Raw genomic sequence first — 21,060 nt, 5'->3', positions numbered from 1 at the left:
ATATTAATAAATTATGTTCGGTTCGCCATATATGGAACTAAGGGTATCGTAGAAGTGTAATTACGAAACTATATATGTCAACCAGAATTTCACAAAAATAACGAGTAAATCTTTAATTCAGTCCGAACATACACGCACATATCCATATATGTATTATACTATAATAGCTAATGCTAAGCATACCTATGTACATCCGAGTGTTAGTGAACCACATCACATTATGTTGCAAAGTGACATAAGAAAGAAAAGAATTTAGTCTGTCTTTCATCAATTAGATGAAAGAAGCATAAAAATGAGGAAGACCGAATATACACTCACTAGTGGAAGAACTAGTAATGACACGACATAAATGCAATATACTACCATACCAAATGATCATCCAATCGTTACTTAAATCCATTTATATTTGTCTTCTTATCAATTATTTTCCACAATAATAAAGAATTTGGGATATGTAGTACTTGATCAATAATTAGTGGATGACGAGTTGTGGGAACACTCCAAATGCTCTGTTAAAGTTAGGCAAGCCTATATCTTTCTATAAAAAAATATAAAAACACTATCACTTGGTTCACAATCTCTTGACATTAAAGGTATTACAACCTAATTGTTAAATAAAAATCAACAAATAAATGAACACAAGAGAAATCATTGAAATGTTTTGCAGTTCTGTATACCTGTATCCCCAAAATGTTTTGGCAGTTTAACCTACAGTTGATATATGTTACTAAATTATAAAATTTAACATGAGAGAACTCTGCCATTGAATTGAATATATATTTTTTTCCTATTTTTGTTTCTCGATATATCTACCCAAAAAAATACCAACTCACATTAGTAGATTATATGTCGACCTCTTTCAATTCCATTTAGAGGTAATGGAATATAATTCCATTTACAGGTTAAAGATAGGGAAAAATGGAGGATGACGAACAATCTAAGCATTTACATTTTAGTTACCAACATATATCCTTCCTATTTTACTTTTTTAGATTTTTACCTGATTATGTATCACTCAGTATAAGGTATTTTCCTAAATGCCCGATTTTTTTTTCAATGAAATGGTAATGACGTTTTGGACAAATTTGCTAATATCTAGGATGGAGACAAATTCTTGCATTTAGACGATGGAATTGTGCTAGACGTGACTGCAATCGGTTTCTATTATAGTGAGTTTCATGAAGAAATGCTACCCTAATTCTCATGCTTTGAGTAACTTGAAACTTAAAAACTATCCACAGTTAGTTAGTAATCACCAGAAGATGATGCGGTACGGTGAAAGTGAAAATCACACTTGAGGTTACACCATTTTGATCTGTGAAAGAGCAAAGCTTTCAGATCAACCTTGTAAGAAGATAGTCCTTGAGATCCATTGATTCACATGGATGCTATGTTACAAACCTGAAGACCAAAGGACCTGCATGACCCTCGTGCTCTCTACACTTACAGTCAAACATGTAATCTGATCTTGCCGGGTCGTGGTTGGACCGGCCTGTCCGGATATTTTAGTTCAAGAACATTAAATGTAAAACCATTCCCTTAATCAAGCTGCTCTGTTTTGAAAACAAGAATGAAGAAACATAGGAAGGAGATGAGAGAATAAATTGTAAAGTCCAATTATCAAAGATATAAATGGTAAAGAAGAGAAGGTTTCTATAATAGAATCAGAACCAGATAGTGTTTTCCACTCTTAAAGATTAGGCATTGGATGTGACAAAAACATGATCCAAATCATATTTCTCAGACGAGTATCCGAGCTACAATGAAAAAAGACTAGCAATAATTCAAACTGAAACTTTAAATAGAATTAGAAAAATAATACAAAATCAGATAATTTGACTCCACCAACTCTCATGCCAACGAAATGCAAAATGCAAAGATCCACAAACTAAAAACGATTAGAGTGTTAAACCAAAAAAAAGAAATAACGACTAGAGTTCCATAATCATCTAGCTGAAAATTGCATATGAACCTTAACATGCATGCTTTCTGATTGTCAGACTCAAGTTCTCTAAGGACAGTTGAGTACTATCCAGCCCATCTCTGTTGAAACCTCATAAACGTCCGTATTATTTGGTACACAACCTTGAATAAAAATCTTTTCTGATCTGGATAACAAGTAGTCTCCAATGTGCCAACGAGAAAACTCCTTGACCAATAGGTCGACAATAGCATTCTTGTTGCATTGCCTATCACGTCAAGAACCGGTGTGCAGTCGCAGATTATAGATAGTTGATGAAGTTGCACACCAATGTAGGACTAAAGTGCCAAAGGCTGCAATGATTCTTTTGTCAAAGAAATAAAAAGATGCATTTAATCAAAGAGATAACAAGAAAATGGGATACACTAGAGTCAATTTAGTGAATGGTTATTGGTCTTCCATATTAGGTGTGTCTTTATTAGTAGTCTCCTAAAAACTGACGTTTTCATTGTTGTTTTATTCTTGTTTATATAGTGAATGATTATGAGAGACTAATTATCTAAAACATGAGAGATGTTAACTAACTTGAACATTTATCGATAAATAAAAAGAAAATTAGATATTAAATTTTTAAGTACCATTTCATATTGATATTGGTCATACATGATACAACCCTGAAAATACAACACATACAAGAGAACCAAGACCGTAAAAACTAATGCAGGTGCGAGTTTATTCGAATAAACACAAGATCTTCTTGTCTTTTACTTGTTTTGAGGTATGATACATAAACAAAGAATTGCCGCGAAAAAAGAAGCAAATACTTTATCAAAAAGAAAATAAATGGGCCTCAGAAATTGAGCTAAGCCTAAGCCCAAGCGAGTTATTGACCATAATTTGTAGCTCTGTAGTCACATCTCTGAGATGGGCATATTCGTTGCATCACACGGTCCAACACATATAATCAATAACACTATAACCACTTCACTATAGTACAACGATTTAAGTTTGTTGATAATAATAAAAACTCCATAGCGTTGGCGACATAGCGACTCGGAGTAGTGTGATGAGGATACGACAACATATTGGACACGTGACTTTAGCTAAACAAAGTAACAAACCACTTTCCCCACGTGTTAAAACAAACAATATCATTTTCAGATTGTTTTTTCCTTTCTTTGACATCTCAATATAATTTAAATCTTTTATAGGAAAATGCTCTTTCACAAAAAACAAAAGAAATTGCTGAGAGCTTTCTAGAATCCAACTTGATCATTTACACTTTTTATTAGATGCTATAGCATCTATTTTAGAGACTATGTAGTGAGTTAATTAATCATTTCAATGTCCACTATCCATTTTCTTACACTAATCTATACCACACATGACTCCATTTACCTCGTCGGTAGAATTTTTTAATACAGTTTCAGTAATTGCTAATCACAAATGAAAAAAATACTTAGAACATTGGAAATTAGTAAGAATACAATTGATTTTGAATGAAAGAATCAGCCTCGAGCGTGATTTAGAAAAATAAAATAATTGATAAGATTTTGAATAATTAAACTGGGAAAAAAAGAAGAAAAAGAAGACAGTGTAAAGAAAGAAAGAAAAATTGAAAAGAATAAAAAAGAAGAAGCAAAACGCGAGAGACCGACGCAGTTTTGGCAAACACGCGTCTGTCTAGCAGTAAACGCACTGCTCCGACACAACACTCTTCAGTGTTCGCATACTTCGCTCTTCTTATTTCACTCTCACATTCTCACATTCTTAAAAAATTATTTATTGTACTTGTGTTATAATTATCTTCCTTCTGACTTTTTTTTAGTCTGATAATTAAGTTTACGTCGGTATTGACTCCTAGTCTCCTATGCTGGATTAAATATGACGTCTATTACAAAAACCTTCAACAGTTCAAATCAAGATTGAAACACTTTCTCATAGCAATTTACCTTTTGCTATCCCAATTTTGCAAGTTTTGACTTTCAGCATATTAGCCGAAAACAAATGTTGCAGTCTTGCAGATGAGATATAGATATATATAGCTAAATCAGGTATACTTAATTCTCAGAAATATGTAATATCTTGGTATTAAGTATTCACTCTGTAATTTCCTGTTAATGAATCAATTTAACGACAAAATAAACATGACGGATATTAGTTATTTTCTCATTTCAAAGTAAATTATTTTAGAAAATAATGTTTTATTAGTTCCTCAAAACAAAAACTAGTGATGAAATAGTAAAATCACAATTCCAAAAAAAATGCTTAAATTATTATTTATCGACTGAGAATAAGAACATTTTTCTTTGTTAGAGCTCTAAAAACTATATAATTTGCTATATACTATATATATATATATATATATATTTTTAAAACATATATAATTTGCTATCCTATAAGATATTCTTTGTTTGTGAGAAAAACTAGAAATATATATATATATATTTTTTAAAATAGAGATATATTACCTATAAAAGACATGTAATATCTCTCATAAAATATCTACATAAACTAACCAGTAATCAGCATTAAACAACTCTTTCCGTTTATTATATTTGTGTCTTTACAGTTTCTTAAACCATTATATTAAAAAAAAACATTAAATATATTACGTCAATAACAAAACTTACGAAAAAAAACAAAATCTTATTAATGGCTGTTTTCGAAAAGCTTTATCACTCACCGCACAATTTTAAAAGGGTTTATTTTAGTTGTTATGCCTAACGTCCTCGTGATCTCCAAAATTTCATTTAATCCATATTTAGCTAATTATCTTCTTAGATAAATACATAATGCAAAAAAAAGGTCATCAACACATTCGATGTATAAATAACCAATTTAATTTTTATTTGCAATATGACTAGATTTTTGGTGTACTTGTAAATTTGTAATGACGTAATCATGTCCACATTTTCTAATTTTTTTTTTCTTTGCTATCTATATAAATATACAATTATGATTATTATGTAATAATAAATATCGCAATCCACTCTTTTTTAATTCAGCTAGATACGAGTTGTCTTTTTTTATTAATTATATAATTTATTTATTTGTGTTAGAAAGAAACAAAAGTCTTCAGTTTCATACTTGAGGGGGGTTTTGGTTTATTAAAAAATTGGAAATTAATAACATAATAAATCAAATAAAAAAAGGATCAGAGTGAGTGAAAGAGAAAGAGAAAGAGAAGAAGCGTTTCGTCCTCTTCGTTTCCTTCTTCCATTAATACAAAGCAAATCCTACTCTGAAAGCTTCTTTATTCAACCTCTCTACTTCAGTTTCTCTGTCCCCATTTTTCATCTGAGAGTTAAAACTGTAACCTCAAAATCTGAGATAAAGTCAAAAAAAAAACCCCAGTTTATGATTCTCATTTTCTCTTTATAATCGAAAGCTTCGATTTTTAACAAAACCCAGAATCTGTGTTCTTGTTTTTTTTTTTTTTTGGTGAGAGTTATCTTTTTTTTTTTTGGAATATTGGGTGAGAATCTGAGTAATGGGATTTACATAAAAAGATTCTATGTAAATACTAAAATAATCTGGAAATTATTAAATTTCCAAACTTTGTGTTCCATTTTGTGGACTCAAATTTGTTTATAAAGATCTCAAATCAGAGAGATTGAGACGACCAAGAACAAGCAGAAGAAGAAGAAGAATTGAGAGAATGTGGTGGTGGTCTTCTTCAACTAAAGGTCGTTCGAATCTGGAGAGGTTTCTTTTAGGAATCACTCCTAAGCCTCCTTCCTTCTCTCTTCCTCAGGTAATTTTTTTTTTTTTAATTCTTCATTCTCTTAGACTAATCCTTAATTTGGGGGTAAATTAAGGTCTTAAGCCTCAACTAATCAAATTTTAAAAAACTATTTTAATCGATTGTCTCTCCCCACAAATCTCTCGTCTCTAATCAGCAGATTTTGTCCTAAAGGTCTTATTTTTAATCAAGGGTGATGTATCAGACAACCTAGAACTTGTAATAGTTTAATGATTTGGTGTGAGTTTTCAGATGAGATTTGGGCTATAGAGACAATAATTGCATGGTCCATCAAGGAGAAAAATTATCTATGAAATCTATATCCAATTTAAATGGTGTCACATCAGTTTATGGATTCTATAACACCACGTGGAAACGTGCGACAGAATTGCTTTACTCAACTATTTTTTATATTACTATTATATTCAGTAATCCATTAGCTAAGTACTGAGTTTTGGTTGAATCTTCTTGGTTGCTTTGGTATATCCTCTGGTTCTGTATCATTACAAGGTTGTCTTATTCAGTAATCTTGGTTTATATCTCTGATTATGGATTAAGAGCTCAATACATGTTGGTCTAATAACCTAAAGATCATGTTGTTGCATTTACATTTTGGGGGTAATTAGGAGTTAATGATAGCTAGATTATCAGCTAAACATTGGCTTTCAGTGTGCTGCTTTGTAGTGTGTTAGTTTCAGAGCTTTGTGAGTTGATGATATTAACAATTTGTGGCAGGAACAGGGAAAGGAGGAGATTGAGTATTTCAGGCTTGGTGATCTCTGGGATTGTTATGATGAGATGAGTGCGTATGGCTTTGGCACACAGGTTGATTTAAACAATGGCGAAACCGTTATGCAGTACTACGTCCCGTACCTATCCGCTATCCAAATCCACACTAACAAACCCGCCTTGCTTTCCAGGTTACGTTTCCCACTTGATTCTGTGACATTTTAGTCTGTTGTGATGAAAGTTTGACTATGGAAGTATTAGAACATCTCTTGATGGTTTGTTCTTGGGTGTTGCAGGAACCAGAATGAGGTGGCTGAATCTGAGAGTAGCGAGGGTTGGAGCGATAGTGAGAGTGAAAAGTTGTTGTCAAGGTCAATGAGCAATGATTCAAGCAAAACATGGGATGCTGTCTCTGAAGATTCGGTTTTCGATCCGGATGGTTCACCGTTGCTGAAAGATAGACTTGGTAACCTTGACTTTAAGTACATTGAAAGAGATCCTCCGCACAAGCGGATTCCCTTAACCGACAAGGTTCTCTTCTCTCCTTTCATTTTCATTTCTTAGTAACCTCATTCTCAGTTTTGAAACGAAAGTAACGTTCTTGGTTCTTGTTCAGATAAACGTATTGGTGGAGAAATATCCGGGACTCATGACCTTAAGGAGTGTCGACATGTCTCCTGCAAGTTGGATGGCTGTTGCGTGGTAAGTAGTTCTTTGTTAAGTTAACAAAACCCTTCCTGTTTGGTTAACTGCTAGAAATAGTGATTGAGTGATGGTTTGATGAATTAGGTACCCGATATACCACATCCCAACCTGCAGGAACGAGAAAGATTTGACGACAGGCTTCCTAACTTATCATACTCTATCTTCGTCTTTTCAAGGTACGTATGATCACTTCGAATTCATTGCTCAGTAACAAGCACCATTTTCTGGTTTTATTAATGGTGTTAAAAATGCTGCAGATAATGTGGTGGAAGGAGATCAAAGCAACAACAATGAAGAAACAGAGTTTTGTGAAGATTCCGTAATAAACAAGAGAATGCCATTGCCTCCGTTTGGTGTAACAACTTACAAAATGCAAGGAGATCTTTGGGGGAAGACGGGGTTTGACCAGGACCGGTTGCTTTATCTTCAAAGCGCTGCGGATTCATGGCTGAAACAGCTCAATGTTGATCACCATGACTATAACTTCTTCCTTAACTCGAGCTTCTAAAGATCAATCGGGTCGTTCGTATGTTTATCCTTCTCCAAACCTTAAACAAAAAAAAAAGACCTCATAACCCTTTTTCTTTGTTGTTTTCAAGCTCCTTTTGTTTCTCTGTGTTTTTTGTTCTTTTTGTTTTTGTCTGGCTCGTTGTGTTGTTTTAGGTAGCAACCGCCATCGCGGAGTTTTTTCTCCTTTTGCAAGCCAATCATGGAAGTTTCTAAGAAGAAAACAGAGCTTTTTTTTCTTTTTTTTTAACGGTGTTGAGAAAACAAGAAAGTTGTTTTCTTTTCTTGGGTGAGAGATCATGTAAATTGACCTTGAACAGAGGACTCTGTTTTGTACTTTTCTGTCTAAAATATATAAAAAAATCTGTCTTTCTTGTATGTCGGTATGAGTGGAAGAAGAAGACTGTTTTTGATAGATTTGATATGTCCTTTCGTTTCTTTTCAAGATTTTTTAGTGTTGAATATGATGACGATGTTGTCATACAATATTTACTTAGTAACAGTTGTTGCATACTTTTTTTTCTATGTTCTTTATAATTTAATTTAAATTGTTTCTATGTTCTTTTCGAAGCTTAAAAGAATTGTGCAATCCCAAACTGAAACAGTCAAACTTACTAGTTCAACAAAATTGTTTTGCTATATCGGGCTGATATTTACTGTCGAACACAGGTAAAAAAGTATTTATTTTATTTTTTTGTTGAACACAGGTAGGTATATGCCTACATGGTATACAAATAATATAGACAGTTTCATAACATTTACAATTGTAACATACTGTTTTTACAATTTTTGTTGTCGTTTTCTTATTTATCGTATTAAAATTGATCTTATCCTGAATTTTAAAATTTAGATAACTGACAAACGAAAAGATTAATGCTAATTGTATATGAAATGAAATGTATTGTTGTACATTTTAAATTATATAGACAATTTAATGATATTTACAATCACAACCGATCGTTTTGTCAATTTTTGTTGTCGTTGTATTATTTATTGCATTTATATCGATCGAACCCTAAATTTTACATGTAATTCACTTACAATCAAAAATAATTAATGCTAACTTTATATGAAATTACATGTAGTAAATTTAAAATTATATTGACAATTTCTTCTTTGCATTTTTGTTGGCATTTTCTTATTTATTGCATTCAAATCGATTAAACCCTGAAATTTAACATGTAGATCATTAACAATCAAACATAATTAATGGTAACATTAACATGTAGTAAATTTAAAATACAATACACAATATTTTGATATAATTTTGAGTTTAACCAAATTATCCAACCTATAAAAACACATGCAATGGATTCTTGAAATCTTTATGTCTTTAGCGATTTGAAATGAATTTATGTAGATTTTCATGTGTACACACAATAAGTAATAAAATCTAAATTATCATCTACTTAAAATAAAAACATAAAATTTAATCATAAAATCAATACTAAATATATCAAATCAGTAAACAAAAAATCCTATTTCATATTAATATGTTAAGAAATAAACTTTTATGATTTTTTTTTTCCAACCACTACATTTATGGTTGTTTTTCAAATGTTTTCTTATGATTTTCTGAGTCAATTTTTCGCTTTTTGTTAGCTGGATACTCTCTCTTCTGATAATGGTCTTTTGTTTTTCAAAAAAAAAAAAAATAATAATTCTTTTTTGAGCAAATTATTTGGTTGGAAATTGCAAAGTTTATCAATCAAATTAATCTCATCCTCCTTCTTCTTCTTCTTCTTCCAAGTGACATGAACTATACAACATTACGCGTTTTCTTCTCTTATTGATTCCTTCGTAAGAAATCTTCTCCACTAGTTGACCAATCGAGAGACTTGTGGTCTTCCCGGAGATGGTTTCGTTTACGGGTTTCGCTTTCGTATTTGGAATTCTACTTGGGATTCTTGCGATCGTTACGGCGGAAGTTGTAGGGTTTTTGTATCTTCTGAAGCGATTGAATCGGAAAAGAGATCGTCAGGAATCGAATTCGAGTTCTGATCCAAACTTCAAGAGTTTTGATCCTCGCCAATCCATTGATTTTAGTCTCAACAAACAGGTGATCAGTTTTAAAGTTTCTCGTTAGTTCCGCAGTGTACATTGAGTTTCTTGCATTGGTGATCTCAACGAAACCCTAATTTAGTTCCGATTAGTCAGAATTAGAATCTGGTGGTTTTGGTATTGAGGCAATTTTGATGATTTTCTCTATTTTTAGATATCTGAAGTGGAAGGTGTTTGATTTCATTGTGTTGATGCATTTGATATCTTATATCTCTCAGGGAGTGATCTGGATATTGGAATTAGATGAAAATGTAAAAGATTGGATGAAGGAGAAATTACCAAAAGAGCAAAAGAAGAAGAGAGTAGATCTCTTGGAGGTACATCCAGTTAGGAGATTTGCTCGCATCAAAGATCATAAGCTCATCTTGTCTGATTCATTAGATGGCCCTCAGACTCCTATTACTTTGAAAGGTTGCTTTGTTGACGCTGTTTCAGGCTCTGGACCAACAAGGAAATGGTAAGACTCTCAAAAAGCGTATTAATCGGATCCATTTTCGATAATGTTTCGAGTTTCGTATTCATACTCCTTTGTTTTATGTTATCTTAGGGCTAAAAGATTTCCTATACAAGTAGAAAGCAAAACTTCTGTCTTGTATAAAGGAAACAGAGTGTTTTACATTTTCTTAGAGACTTCTTGGGAGAAGGAGTCATGGTGTAAAGCTCTTCGTCTTGCTGCTTGCGAGAATCAGGAAAGGTTTATTTGGTCCACCAAATTGAAAGAAGATTTCCGGAACTATCTGGCTTCCCTTAATGCTGCCTATCCTTCTTTTATGAAACCATCAGCTGGGTTTAGTTTTGAGTCATTGGACAAGGGGCTTAAAGCAGATGGTCCTTCATCAAAGGTTCGTTTGATCTGGAAGAAATTTTCGAAAAAGTGCTCAACTAAAGTGAATTTTCCCCCGTCGATTCGTGACGACAAGAAGACTTCATCCCGTTCTTACCAAGATTCACAATCTACTGGTAGCTCTGGAAAGAGTACCTCAGCAAGGAGGATGCAAGATAACATCCCGGAGGAAACTGATGTCCAAGTTATCTCACGTTCTTGGAGCCATAGCAGTCATGCATCAGATGTAGATTCAGAAGACAAGTCTTTTGATGAAGGAACATTGGCATTGAACGTAGTATTATCTCGGCTGTTTTTTGATGTTAAACAGAACACAGTACTGAAGAATTTAGTGCGCGAACGAATCCAGGTCTGTTCCATGAATATGAAAGCTTTCACTGAATGAGGATATTGGTTGCGTTCATTTATTATCTAACTATTGTTGTGTTTAAACAGCGGATAATGTCCAACATGAGAATTCCCAGCTACATAGGCGAATTAATCTGCTGTGACGTAGACATTGGAAATCTCCCGCCTTACATACACGGTACGAGAATTCTTCCAATGGAGATGAATGGTGTGTGGGCGTTCGAAATAGATATTGAATACACTGGTGGTGCGGGACTTGAAGTTGAAACTCGGGTTGATGCTCGAGAGGAAGATTTGCAGAAAGGCATAGCTGAGGGAAAGTTGCAGCCAAATTCTGCTGGGGATGTTCCACCAGATCTCCTTGAAGGTCTTGCAGATTTTGAAAAGCAATTAAATGTTCCCGGAGGAACTGTTGATGCACAAGATGTGAAAAGTGGTGGAACTGATAAAGCTGGTTAGTACGGTATTTGCTGATTGGTTTTATGTAATCATCTAATCCATTTTCTTGTGGTTTTGCATAATGCTTAGAAGCATTAGACTAAGGATGAGAAATTATATTTATTTTCATCTGTGCAGATGAATCGAAGGGTCCAAAAGGTACAAAAACAGGTTCGAGCAATGGATCCAAGTGGAAGTCTATGCTGAAGAACATCGTTGAACAAGTTTCCCAGGTTGATCTTCGTTTTTCTGTTATGTTTAGAAGACAGTTTCGTTGCTTGTTGCACTCTTAGTTCCCTCACTGCCCAAGCTTCACAAGCTCGGATTGTGGCATGATTAATAGGATCTGCAAGCAGAATTAGAAACACCTTTTTCTTAGCTCTTGTAGTATCTTAGACTATCTCGTTTTGTAAAACTGCAGGTCCCAATTACTTTGTCTATAGGGGTGTCTTCGCTTCGAGGGACACTGTGTGTACACATGAAGCCGCCTCCATCTGATCAACTGTGGTTTGGCTTCACAAGCATGCCTGATATTGAATTCAACCTTGTCTCTTCTGTTGGTGAACACAAAATCACAAACAGCCATGTTGCTATGTTCTTGGTCAACCGGTTCAAGGTAAGCTGTTGCGTTTTTTTTTTGTTTATGAAGGAATTCCTAACTAACCATAAGACAAAAAACAAATTCTGCAGACGGCGATACGAGACGTCATGGTGCTCCCCAATTGTGAAAGCGTTACCATTCCTTGGATGACAGCTGAAAAGGATGATTGGGTCGAACGCAATGTCGCTCCATTCATGTGGCTGAATCAAGACTCCACCAGTGATCGCGAAAATTTGGAAGCTGCAGAAGCGAAATCTAAAGCTGACAAGCCACCGACTTCTGAACAAATGCAGAAAACTGTCAACATCCCGCAGAAGCCTAGAATTGAGGAAGAATCTGTGTCGGCTGACACTGCACCATCAGCTAATTCCATAGCTCTCCTAGTAGAGAGTGACAAATCCTTAGAAGAACTCAAGACTCCACTGCTGGAAAGCAGCGAAAAGCATGATACAATAGCGAGAGGAGGCAGTGCGGGAGATATAATTCCGGGTATTGGTCAATCACCGTCTATGTCGACTGTTTCGGGTGAAGAGGATGATTCAAATTCAAAAGGAAAGAAAATGGGGGCAGCAAAGGCGAGGATGTTCGATTTTAGGAAGAAAGTGGGAGAGAAGTTTGAAGAGAAGAAACGTCACGTTGAGGAAAAAAGTAGACAGATTGTTGAAAAGATGAGAGGACCTTGACACAATAACAAGGAGAAGAAGCTTCTTTCTTTCTTTTTCAGGTTTCAGACGAACACAAAACTGATAGACAGAAGAAAGTCAATAGATTAGAGTATAGGTATTGGTACTTGTATTCATGTTTGGTAAAAAGATATCGAGCATTGCGAAATCGTTCTTTATTTTTTATTATTACAACATAAGAGTAGCATAAGAAAAAAAGTATCTATGCAAGTGATCTCATCATACAGACAAAGAGAGCTTGAACAACGAACAAAAGCAGTGGTGACATGAGGAAAGTTCCATCTAGTAATCTTCAGGGGCCAAGGGCTGGTGTACACCATGTGCGTGGTGGGTAGGTGGTTCGGTGGGTATGACCATGTACTCATATATAAGGGCGGCTAAAGCACTACCGATGAATGGTCCGACCCAATAGATCCAGTGGTCATGCCATCTCCATCCCACCAACGCTGGACCAAAAGCTCTAGCTGGATTCATCGAAGCACCAGAAAATGGTCCACCTACTAAGATGTTTGCCCCAACTATGAGTCCGATTGCAAGCGGTGCTATGATCCCGAGGCTTCCACGTTTTGGATCAATCAAAGTGGAATACACTACGTAGACTAAGCCAAATGTTAAAATGATCTCTAATACAAGTCCATTAACCGCTCCAACACCTGATGCTAGACGGAAACCAACTGGTCTCTGCATGAACACAAACTCTTTTTAAGTCATATACCCTATATTAATATGGTAGGTTCCATCTTAAAAAGCATTGCAACACTAAGTACTAGCTAGATATATATGAAGTTGACTAGTGTTACCATGCCGTTTGTTGTGAGCCTTAACAAGAGACAAGCGAGGATGGCTCCAAGAAGCTGAGCGATCCAGTAGTAGATGGCGCGGATCGCTGTAACTCTGCCTCCAACAAGAGCACCAAAAGTGACTGCCGGGTTAACGTGTCCGCCGGAGACATTAATGGCTGCTGAAACAGCAGCAAACAGAGCAAACGCATGAGCCAACGCTACTAAAATCAGCCCTCCTGGTGTGTTTGTCCCCGCATGAGCCGCATGTTCCCAATACAACTTATCTAAGGAGAAGAAAAAAAAAGTCAGAAGTCTGAAGTCATATCACATATGCAAAGACTCAAGTATTAGAGTCAGAACGGTGCTTGTACGAACCGAGAGAGAGGATAGAGCCTTCAGCTGCAAAGACGAAGACAAAAGTGGAGAGAAACTCAGCTAAAGTTGCTCTAATGGAGTCAGGGTGTGTAGCCTCATCGGCTCTACCGAAACCGTATGCTCTACGAGCTGATGTTGCCATTATGATCAAACACTTGAAATTAACAACAAAGTGTGAAGAAGAAAGAGAGAGATAGAGAGAGTTTAAAAGAAACCAAAAGAAGCGAAGTCGAAGTAAAAAGGGACAGATGTGAGACTTGAGTGTCTTAAGCTGGACACGTAGCTTTAAATTGCATGCAATTACTTAACCATAACTTAGATGTTTTCCTTAAGAGTTGGTGTTCGTGCTGCTTTCTTATCTTCTCTTGGTGAGTTATTTTTGGACGAACCTTATTAGGTTCGGGATATATAATACATGTCCTCGTGTACGTGTTTATGTATGTGTATGTGTTGTGTTGACTAAGCATGCATGTGTGCCAAGTAGATAAACAAGCATATGAACCTTCTAGAGTTGGGAAAACTGTGAGATTGCACGGTTTCACGGCAGATTAATCGGAAGTTAATGAAATTGTAATATGTTCTTTATGATTTGATCGTTTGATAATTCTGCAAGTCAATAATTATTTCTTAGTTCAAGCATAACATGTGACAAATGATTTTCACTTTTAACCTGGTAAAATTTCGGCTTCTTTCTTCTTAGGCTTCAAATGATTTTGGCGGGTAACTGACAACAAAAATGTTTGACAAAAAAAAAACAACTGTTTACATAATGTTTTCTGTCTTCTATAGAATCTTTATTACCATCAAATGAATTTCAAAACTGTGATCTCCATTGAATTTGATATCGGAGTGTGATTTCTTCAATCAGGCGTTGTTAGATCCAGAAGCAGCAGCCGCAGCCGCAGCCGCTTTCTTATTCTCCCTCTTCTTCTTGTTTTTAAGAGCGTTCTTGCTCATCTCTCTGTATTAACACCAGAGGAGTCTCCATCAACATAAGAGCGACAGTTTTTGAGATTTATGTATGTATTACAAGATAGAGACTTACCCTGTTGTGCTTATTCCAAGTAACTGCAATTTCAAATAATAAAAACTATCAGAGACATAATGATATGTGATGCCAAATGTTCAATCGAAAACGGTAGTAGCAGTGTATATTTAAGGCCATATGGTTATGGACACGCATATTTAAGGGCTCATTGAGAGAAACTTGAGTTATTTTCGTTTTTTGTTTCAAGTATGAGACAGAATCATGACTGTATGGTTAATAATTAGTAATTTGATATCACGGGTGATTATTGAAAAGTTGTTGAGTTACCTCGGCTTGAACAGCAGCTGCATGCTTAGCATGCGGAGGTCGATATGCGGCCGGTTTCTGTGCAATAGGATTGGGGGCAATAGTTTTCTTCTGAGCTGATCCTTGTCCTAAGATAGATAAGTAGAAATTGGTTAAGAACATGATAAGTTAACAAAAATATCTCATAATTAGAGACAGTTTCAAGCATTTGAACCAAGAATTTCCGACCTTGCGATTTGCCCTCGCCGAGTTTCAATGATTCAACTGACTTGATAAGTTCACTGATGTCACCGAACCTCTCTGGAGACTCTGGTTTCCATTCAGCCTGCAGGTAAAAATCATAGCACTCCAGTAAGACAATTATAATAATCAATGTATGCTTTTCAAAGCTGTTTAAGAGACACATACCTGATACAGCCTCTCAAACATCTTCTTATAATAACGCTTTCCGTCGTAGTTGAAGATTTTCATCCTTCAGTCAGGACAAAGACGAAAGATATAGAACACAACTTTAAACCAAGGAGAAAAAAAGAATAATACCATCTCTGACTGGTTGGTTCATAAGTCAAAAGTGATGGATTAAAATAGGCGGGTATGAAAACAAACAATTGATGCACGATGCATAGTACTCATTGTATCACTCAATTATGAGGGAAGAAGTATTAACATACCCATTGTCAATTTGACGTCTTGGTGCTGTTGAGGCAGTCAAGAAATAACGCCCGTCTGGAGACCATTCACTTGTCACAGACCACTCGGCTTTATTACTTCCTAGCTGCTTCTTATTTACAACATCCCAGAAGGCCTGAAATATAACCATTTAGAAAGAATCGTTTAGAATGTCAATTGCTGACTTATTGTCACCCGAGAACTGAAAAATATGAACAACACAAGGGATCGTTATTTACCATATCACCAGGCAAGTTACCGAATCCAGCCACACATAAAACTGTGGAACATCGATTGAAAGTTACAAAAACAGGTATGTACAGAAATCCTCTGTTTAAGAAGAAACAAAAACGAGAGGACAACAGAAAACAGGGATGAAGAAAAGCATCATACCTCTCCCTTTTGGGTTCCATCGAAGAGTGTTATAAGGACCTTCGCCAAGTTCCATCAATGGTTTACAATTCTTGTCAAAGATTGTCACACAAGCAGGCATAACTGAAGTCGGAGTTGAGGGAAAGCAATGCCAGAAGGAGTATATAGATCCAAATCGAAATAACATCTTAACAAGAACACAATGATATTAACATGTCAATGAAAAAACATTATTCCTAAATGAACTCGTAGAGATAAGTCGTTATAGCTGATGGAAAAAGGATACAGCCATATACAACAGCAAACTCTGAACCCGAAAAGGACCACTGAACATCATGAACTGGTCCTTCTTTACCTGTTAAAGCACCAAAGAGTCAGTACAACCAACAATCACAACAGCAGATACATAAAGCTTAGGACTTACGTAATGGAACAAGGCCCTCATGTGTGCCGTCTATTGTAAGGTAGTGTAGCTTCGTTTCCCCATAGTAACTTTGGTTGGTCTTGTCAACATCTGATTGTACAACCACTAGGAGTCCAGTGGAACCATGGTTCCAACTAAACTGCACAGAGGAACATCGGAAAAAGCTACGTCGAGCACTTGGCTGGCTCTGCAATTCTTCCCCACATCCAAAAATCTGGACACTGCCTGGACTCCCCTATATATGAATGAATTAACATGTTAGAGTTGCTTGTCTATAGAGGAAACATTTATACACATGATGTTCTGCAACTTCAGGAATGAAAATAGACTACTTTGTGAGAGAGAAGACTGCAACAGATTTAACATATAGAAGAAAAGATGTCTTTTTTTGCTATTCAAAAGTATAATGCGATAGCCCAAGCAGTGAAAAGTACCTTTGATTCTGGAACAAACACAGCAACATGGGAAGCTGGCGTTTTAGAAAGCTCAAATGCAGCAATCCCAGGAACTCTGATCCGGGATGTTATTCCTTTCGAGAAATCTTTCGGGTCAAAGAATTGGACCTCATTTGTAGCTAACCGGCACGCAGAAGATTCATCAGGACAGAAGCGAATTGATGGCCTATAGAGCAACCACAGAAACACTCGTTATTATAAAAGCAGCATAATAAGCACAAGGACTATCTATAATTGATGCATCATATATGATGCCAATAAAGCACTGAGACCTGCTTACCATGAGGCTTTAGTAATGGATTTTTGGTAATGACTGTGTGCTAGATCCCCTGTCTCAGTATTCCAAATGGAGACATTCTTCTCTTGGGGAGTAGTGGGTTTTTGAAAAGTCTGAAGATAAGTCCCACATGGAGATAGCTCAGCAGCTGTAACATTTGCTATAGTGAATGACCGCACTTCTGTCAAGCTGGTGGCATCATAGATACTAATAACTCCATCAGATTTCATCGCCATTAACTTCGATCCATCAACACTGAACTTCGTGTTAGAGCATGAAACTCGTTCAAGCTTGAGAGTGGGCTGGCCATTAGTAAATGGAGGACCATTCCACACAGTGAAGCCTTCAGCTTCTCTAACTACACAGAAAAGCGACTTTAGATAAGAGAGAGACATTTAAACATAACTCGAAGAATGAAATTGAGTTTCAGAGATATGTACCTAAAATCTCCAACGACGGTGAAGAACTCATTGCTTACTTGATACACCTAATATATAATGCAATGATGAAAATTAAAATCCCAGAATTGATACACTGGTTACAAATTGAAGTCAACATAAAAGCTCTCAAATTTGTACTGAACGTATAAAACCCTCATCATCAATTACACAGTGATCGCGGTAGAGGAAACGATAATCACCAAATTACTTTACTGGATTGAAGTAAAGTAAACAACTTTTATATCACAATTTCTCAAAGGTGAAATGCAAGAACAGGAAAATCTGAAACTGGAGAAGAAGAAGAAGAAAGCACCTAAATGAAGCACGCAATAACGGAGACGATCCGGTAATCGACGGCGAGAGAAGTCGGTCGCTGTAGTGGCCGGCTTAAGCTCTGAACCGTATAAAGAGATACCCTAACTTAAATTTCATCAGCCTTTTGAATACTCTAGGTAAACCAGAAGGTTACTGTATATTTATAACCAAAGAGAAAAAAAATCAGCTTTTTTTATAAGCTAGAGGTTTTTAGTTCTCTGTGTGGAGTACGGCTGCATTGTTTCTACCAGGTGAATCTCTTGCTAATTCGATTCAAATTAGGTTTTTTTCCTTAGAGAATCATATCTGTTTATAAAGAGTCGGCTTTGAGTTGTGGTACGATTTCGTATTTGGTCTCTTTACTAGATAGTTCACCAACTGCTCGACGTAATTTCTCAATGAATCCCTACTCTCTTTTTCATAATCTCCGGCGAAACTACCTGTAGATTGTTTTAGATATTCATATATAGGTTATTGAGCTTTATTCTGTCTGTTATATACTGTCACTTTCTCAAAATTCAAAATTTTGGATATCAGAAGTCCCAATTCTGTTCAATGTTTTCCTATTGTAAAGAAATTGACTTTTTACTTCAACAATCCAAATTTCTTCACCATTTGTCTGATATTTGTATATATGTTTACTTATTGGATGATTTCATCAGTAATTTGTGGGATTTCCAAGCTCCAGTTTTTCGAATATGGCGGAAGTAAGTCTTGGTATGCTTATAGACATTGTGGACGAAGAGTGGATGAGGGACACTTTGCCTGATGATGGTAACCCTTTTTCCTCCTACATTATACCTCAAGATCATTGTGTTTCTCCTATTTTCTATTTCATAAGAGATTATTGTTGCAGATCTTCCATTGCCTCCAGTGCTTGCTGTTAAAACTGATGATACTGAAGAAACCAGTATGGCTCTTTGTTTTTTTCTTTGCTTTGCTTTACAGTTTACATAGCTTTATGATTCTTAAGGTCTAAATTCTTTGGAATATAGTCTTTTCTTAAAACTGCTAGCTGTGAATCCACACTGGTGATGCATTTCTGATCCAAGATGTTAAACACCCATATTGAGACCTTGAAATGTCATAAGGAAAGTAATGGAGACACATACGTCACTTTTTGTGTATGTTTCAAACATAGTAAAGCTCAAATTTGAGCTTTGTTTCAGAGGGTTTCTGAGATTTAACAACTTTCACTTCCAAGATACCTATGAATCTTCATATAAGCAGCTTGACTAATATAATCCCTCACATTGTGATTGTTTCAGATCAGGAAACTCAGCAAGCAGATGCTGAAACTTGGCGTGATCTAGCTCTTGATACACAGTAATAGCCTCTTAAGTACAATGGAAAATTCTTACAAGTCTTGTTTCTCGTTGTGTATGATCAAAACCAAAACTGTTCCTGGCTTTGTATTTTTTTTTGGTAGAAGAGGGGGGCGAACCCCCATTTTTATTAAAACTGAAAAACTAAAAAAAATTACACTTGAACGTTCCGGGGGTACGCAGACCCCGCTACATTGTCGTGAACAATCGACATAACACTATCTGGAGTAGAATTAAACAAATGAAAACCTAACGGTAAAAGAAAAGCATAGTTAGCTAACCCATCCGCGAGATGATTAGCTTCTCTATAAACATGCGAAATCCGGACTGACCAGTCCTTTGAAAGTAAGCCATGGCACAACCGCACCAGGAAGGACAGCGGATGCGAATCATCAATCCCTGTCCGAAGAAAACCCACTACCATCTCCGAATCAATCTCCATCTCCAACTGTGTGACACCGCGCTCCCAAGCGATATTTAAACCGTAATATGCTCCCCATAGTTCCGCAAGCGGAGCCGAACAAATCCCAATATTCAACGAAAACCCATAACACCAATTTCCATCCCCGTCTCGAACTACTCCACCTACTGTAGCTAGTCCCGGGTTACCACGCGAAGCCCCATCAGTATTGAGCTTAAACCAACCCACCCTTGGCGGAGACCACGCAATCAATCTCTCCTCCCTAGCTGTCCGCGTCGTCACTCCCATTTTGTGCACATGCGCCTTCTAAACATCCAACGCACGATCCTTAATAAAACGAACCCGATCCCGACACTTCCTGTTCTCGCCAAAGATGTTACCGCAACGCCATTTCCACCCCCACCATATGGCCTGCGAAAAAGTGACCGCCCATGGACAACCATTAATCTCTATCTCCTCTCCTAAATTTGCATAGATCCATTCTAACAGCGATTTCGAAAAGAAAGAAGAGAGTCTCCGTGCTGGTAACAAGCGGGTCCAAATTCCCGCCATCGCCGGACAGTCCCGTAAAATGTGTAGAATTGTCTCCTCCCCACTCTTGCATACTGAACATAAGCTCGAATCACATAAGTGCCGTCTGTGTCTCTCAACATTCGTCATCAACACCTGATTTGCAGCCAACCATATGAACACTCGAACTCTTTCATGAGCTACAACACGCCAAATTCTAGAGAAAAAACGCGCCATCTGCTGCTTCGAACTCCAGTCCAAGCTTAAAAAAGAATAAGCTGACTTGACTGTAAATTTACCATTGGAACACCCTCCCCAAGACAAACGATCCCTAGCCCCTGTCACATTATCCACCACCAAAGATAGTAACTTGAGCTTCATACCTTCTGTGATATACGGCGTAAGCCTCTGTAAATCCCAGCCCACTCCATCTCTCCAAACATCCACAACTTTAACCGCCTCCCAGTTCGCCGGTAATTCGCATGTTACCACCTCACATAACGGGGTCTGCGACATCCACCTATCTTTCCAGAAGAGGATATCAACACCATCCCCTAGAACCCAGCTCAAACCCGAGAAAACCACCTCCTTCAGACCCACGACAACGCTCCTCCATGTAGAAGACCATGTACCTTTAGACACCATCCACGCTCTGTTATGAATATCACCGACACGGTACTTGCTTCTCAAGATTTTCGACCATAGACTCACATCATCATGAAGTAAACGCCACCCAATTTTCGAGAGAAGAGCCGTATTCATCTGTGTAGAGCACCAGATGCCTAACCCTCCATCCTGTTTTGGCAAGCACACACGATC

The 21,060-nt window shown here is 36.6% G+C and overlaps 5 protein-coding genes, 1 long non-coding RNA gene and 1 pseudogene across 12 annotated transcripts; 4 read left to right on the top strand and 3 right to left on the bottom strand.

The window, feature by feature from the left end:
* The first annotated feature begins 1,266 nt into the window (after window positions 1–1,266).
* Window positions 1,267–1,503, top strand: AT1G09373. Its single transcript, NR_139613.1, has one exon. It is a non-coding gene; the product is annotated as an other RNA (long non-coding RNA).
* A 3,580-nt stretch (window positions 1,504–5,083) lies between these two features.
* AT1G73210 (hypothetical protein (DUF789)) lies at window positions 5,084–8,284 on the top strand. 3 transcript variants are annotated; one of them, NM_001334575.1, is made up of 7 exons: window positions 5,084–5,678; window positions 6,402–6,586; window positions 6,692–6,926; window positions 7,012–7,097; window positions 7,185–7,276; window positions 7,358–7,982; window positions 8,277–8,284. In NM_001334575.1, exons 1-6 carry the CDS (start codon window positions 5,583–5,585, stop codon window positions 7,606–7,608), a joined length of 945 nt encoding a protein of 314 aa, NP_001319371.1. In that variant the 5' UTR covers window positions 5,084–5,582; the 3' UTR covers window positions 7,609–7,982; window positions 8,277–8,284. The 3 variants fall into 3 exon arrangements, with proteins under 3 accessions (NP_001319371.1, NP_974135.1, NP_177464.1); NM_202406.2 differs by lacking the exon at window positions 8,277–8,284 and having other exon boundaries at window positions 6,408–6,586; window positions 7,358–8,060; NM_105980.4 differs by lacking the exon at window positions 8,277–8,284 and having other exon boundaries at window positions 5,090–5,678; window positions 7,358–8,060.
* A 933-nt stretch (window positions 8,285–9,217) lies between these two features.
* Window positions 9,218–12,993, top strand: AT1G73200 (testis-expressed sequence 2-like protein (DUF2404)). Its single transcript, NM_105979.3, has 7 exons — window positions 9,218–9,666; window positions 9,887–10,125; window positions 10,216–10,861; window positions 10,948–11,314; window positions 11,437–11,531; window positions 11,720–11,914; window positions 11,989–12,993. The coding sequence occupies exons 1-7, from the start codon at window positions 9,463–9,465 to the stop codon at window positions 12,580–12,582; spliced, it is 2,340 nt and encodes a 779-aa protein (NP_177463.1). The 5' UTR covers window positions 9,218–9,462; the 3' UTR covers window positions 12,583–12,993.
* TIP3;1 (Aquaporin-like superfamily protein) lies at window positions 12,704–14,092 on the bottom strand. Its single transcript, NM_105978.4, has 3 exons — window positions 13,740–14,092; window positions 13,383–13,648; window positions 12,704–13,263 (listed from the first exon to the last, which is right to left on the bottom strand). Exons 1-3 carry the CDS (start codon window positions 13,879–13,881, stop codon window positions 12,865–12,867), a joined length of 807 nt encoding a protein of 268 aa, NP_177462.1. The 5' UTR covers window positions 13,882–14,092; the 3' UTR covers window positions 12,704–12,864.
* A 233-nt stretch (window positions 14,093–14,325) lies between these two features.
* Window positions 14,326–18,145, bottom strand: AT1G73180 (Eukaryotic translation initiation factor eIF2A family protein). 2 transcript variants are annotated; one of them, NM_105977.4, is made up of 14 exons: window positions 17,984–18,145; window positions 17,671–17,717; window positions 17,234–17,588; window positions 16,933–17,119; window positions 16,499–16,733; window positions 16,361–16,429; window positions 16,096–16,197; window positions 15,942–15,982; window positions 15,705–15,838; window positions 15,442–15,505; window positions 15,262–15,358; window positions 15,055–15,161; window positions 14,785–14,807; window positions 14,326–14,700 (listed from the first exon to the last, which is right to left on the bottom strand). In NM_105977.4, the coding sequence occupies exons 2-14, from the start codon at window positions 17,699–17,701 to the stop codon at window positions 14,604–14,606; spliced, it is 1,542 nt and encodes a 513-aa protein (NP_565058.1). In that variant the 5' UTR covers window positions 17,702–17,717; window positions 17,984–18,145; the 3' UTR covers window positions 14,326–14,603. The 2 variants fall into 2 exon arrangements, with proteins under 2 accessions (NP_565058.1, NP_001117592.1); NM_001124120.2 differs by lacking the exon at window positions 14,326–14,700 and having other exon boundaries at window positions 14,787–15,161; window positions 17,984–18,120.
* An 8-nt stretch (window positions 18,146–18,153) lies between these two features.
* On the top strand, window positions 18,154–19,464 carry BNS (bonsai). 3 transcript variants are annotated; one of them, NM_105976.3, is made up of 4 exons: window positions 18,154–18,236; window positions 18,648–18,759; window positions 18,842–18,895; window positions 19,254–19,464. In NM_105976.3, exons 2-4 carry the CDS (start codon window positions 18,684–18,686, stop codon window positions 19,313–19,315), a joined length of 192 nt encoding a protein of 63 aa, NP_565057.1. In that variant the 5' UTR covers window positions 18,154–18,236; window positions 18,648–18,683; the 3' UTR covers window positions 19,316–19,464. The 3 variants fall into 3 exon arrangements, with proteins under 3 accessions (NP_565057.1, NP_001321718.1, NP_001321719.1); NM_001334573.1 differs by having other exon boundaries at window positions 18,182–18,236; window positions 18,842–19,109; window positions 19,259–19,464; NM_001334574.1 differs by lacking the exon at window positions 19,254–19,464 and having other exon boundaries at window positions 18,163–18,236; window positions 18,842–19,004.
* A 3-nt stretch (window positions 19,465–19,467) lies between these two features.
* Window positions 19,468–21,003, bottom strand: AT1G73175 (annotated as a pseudogene). Its single transcript has one exon.
* Between the last annotated feature and the right edge of the window lie 57 nt (window positions 21,004–21,060).

Source organism: Arabidopsis thaliana, assembly GCF_000001735.4.
Source record: "Arabidopsis thaliana chromosome 1 sequence".
In the NCBI taxonomy this organism is placed as follows: Eukaryota; Viridiplantae; Streptophyta; class Magnoliopsida; order Brassicales; family Brassicaceae; genus Arabidopsis; species Arabidopsis thaliana.
Note: the sequence above shows the minus strand (reverse complement) of the source record. Positions and strands in the feature narration are given on the sequence as shown.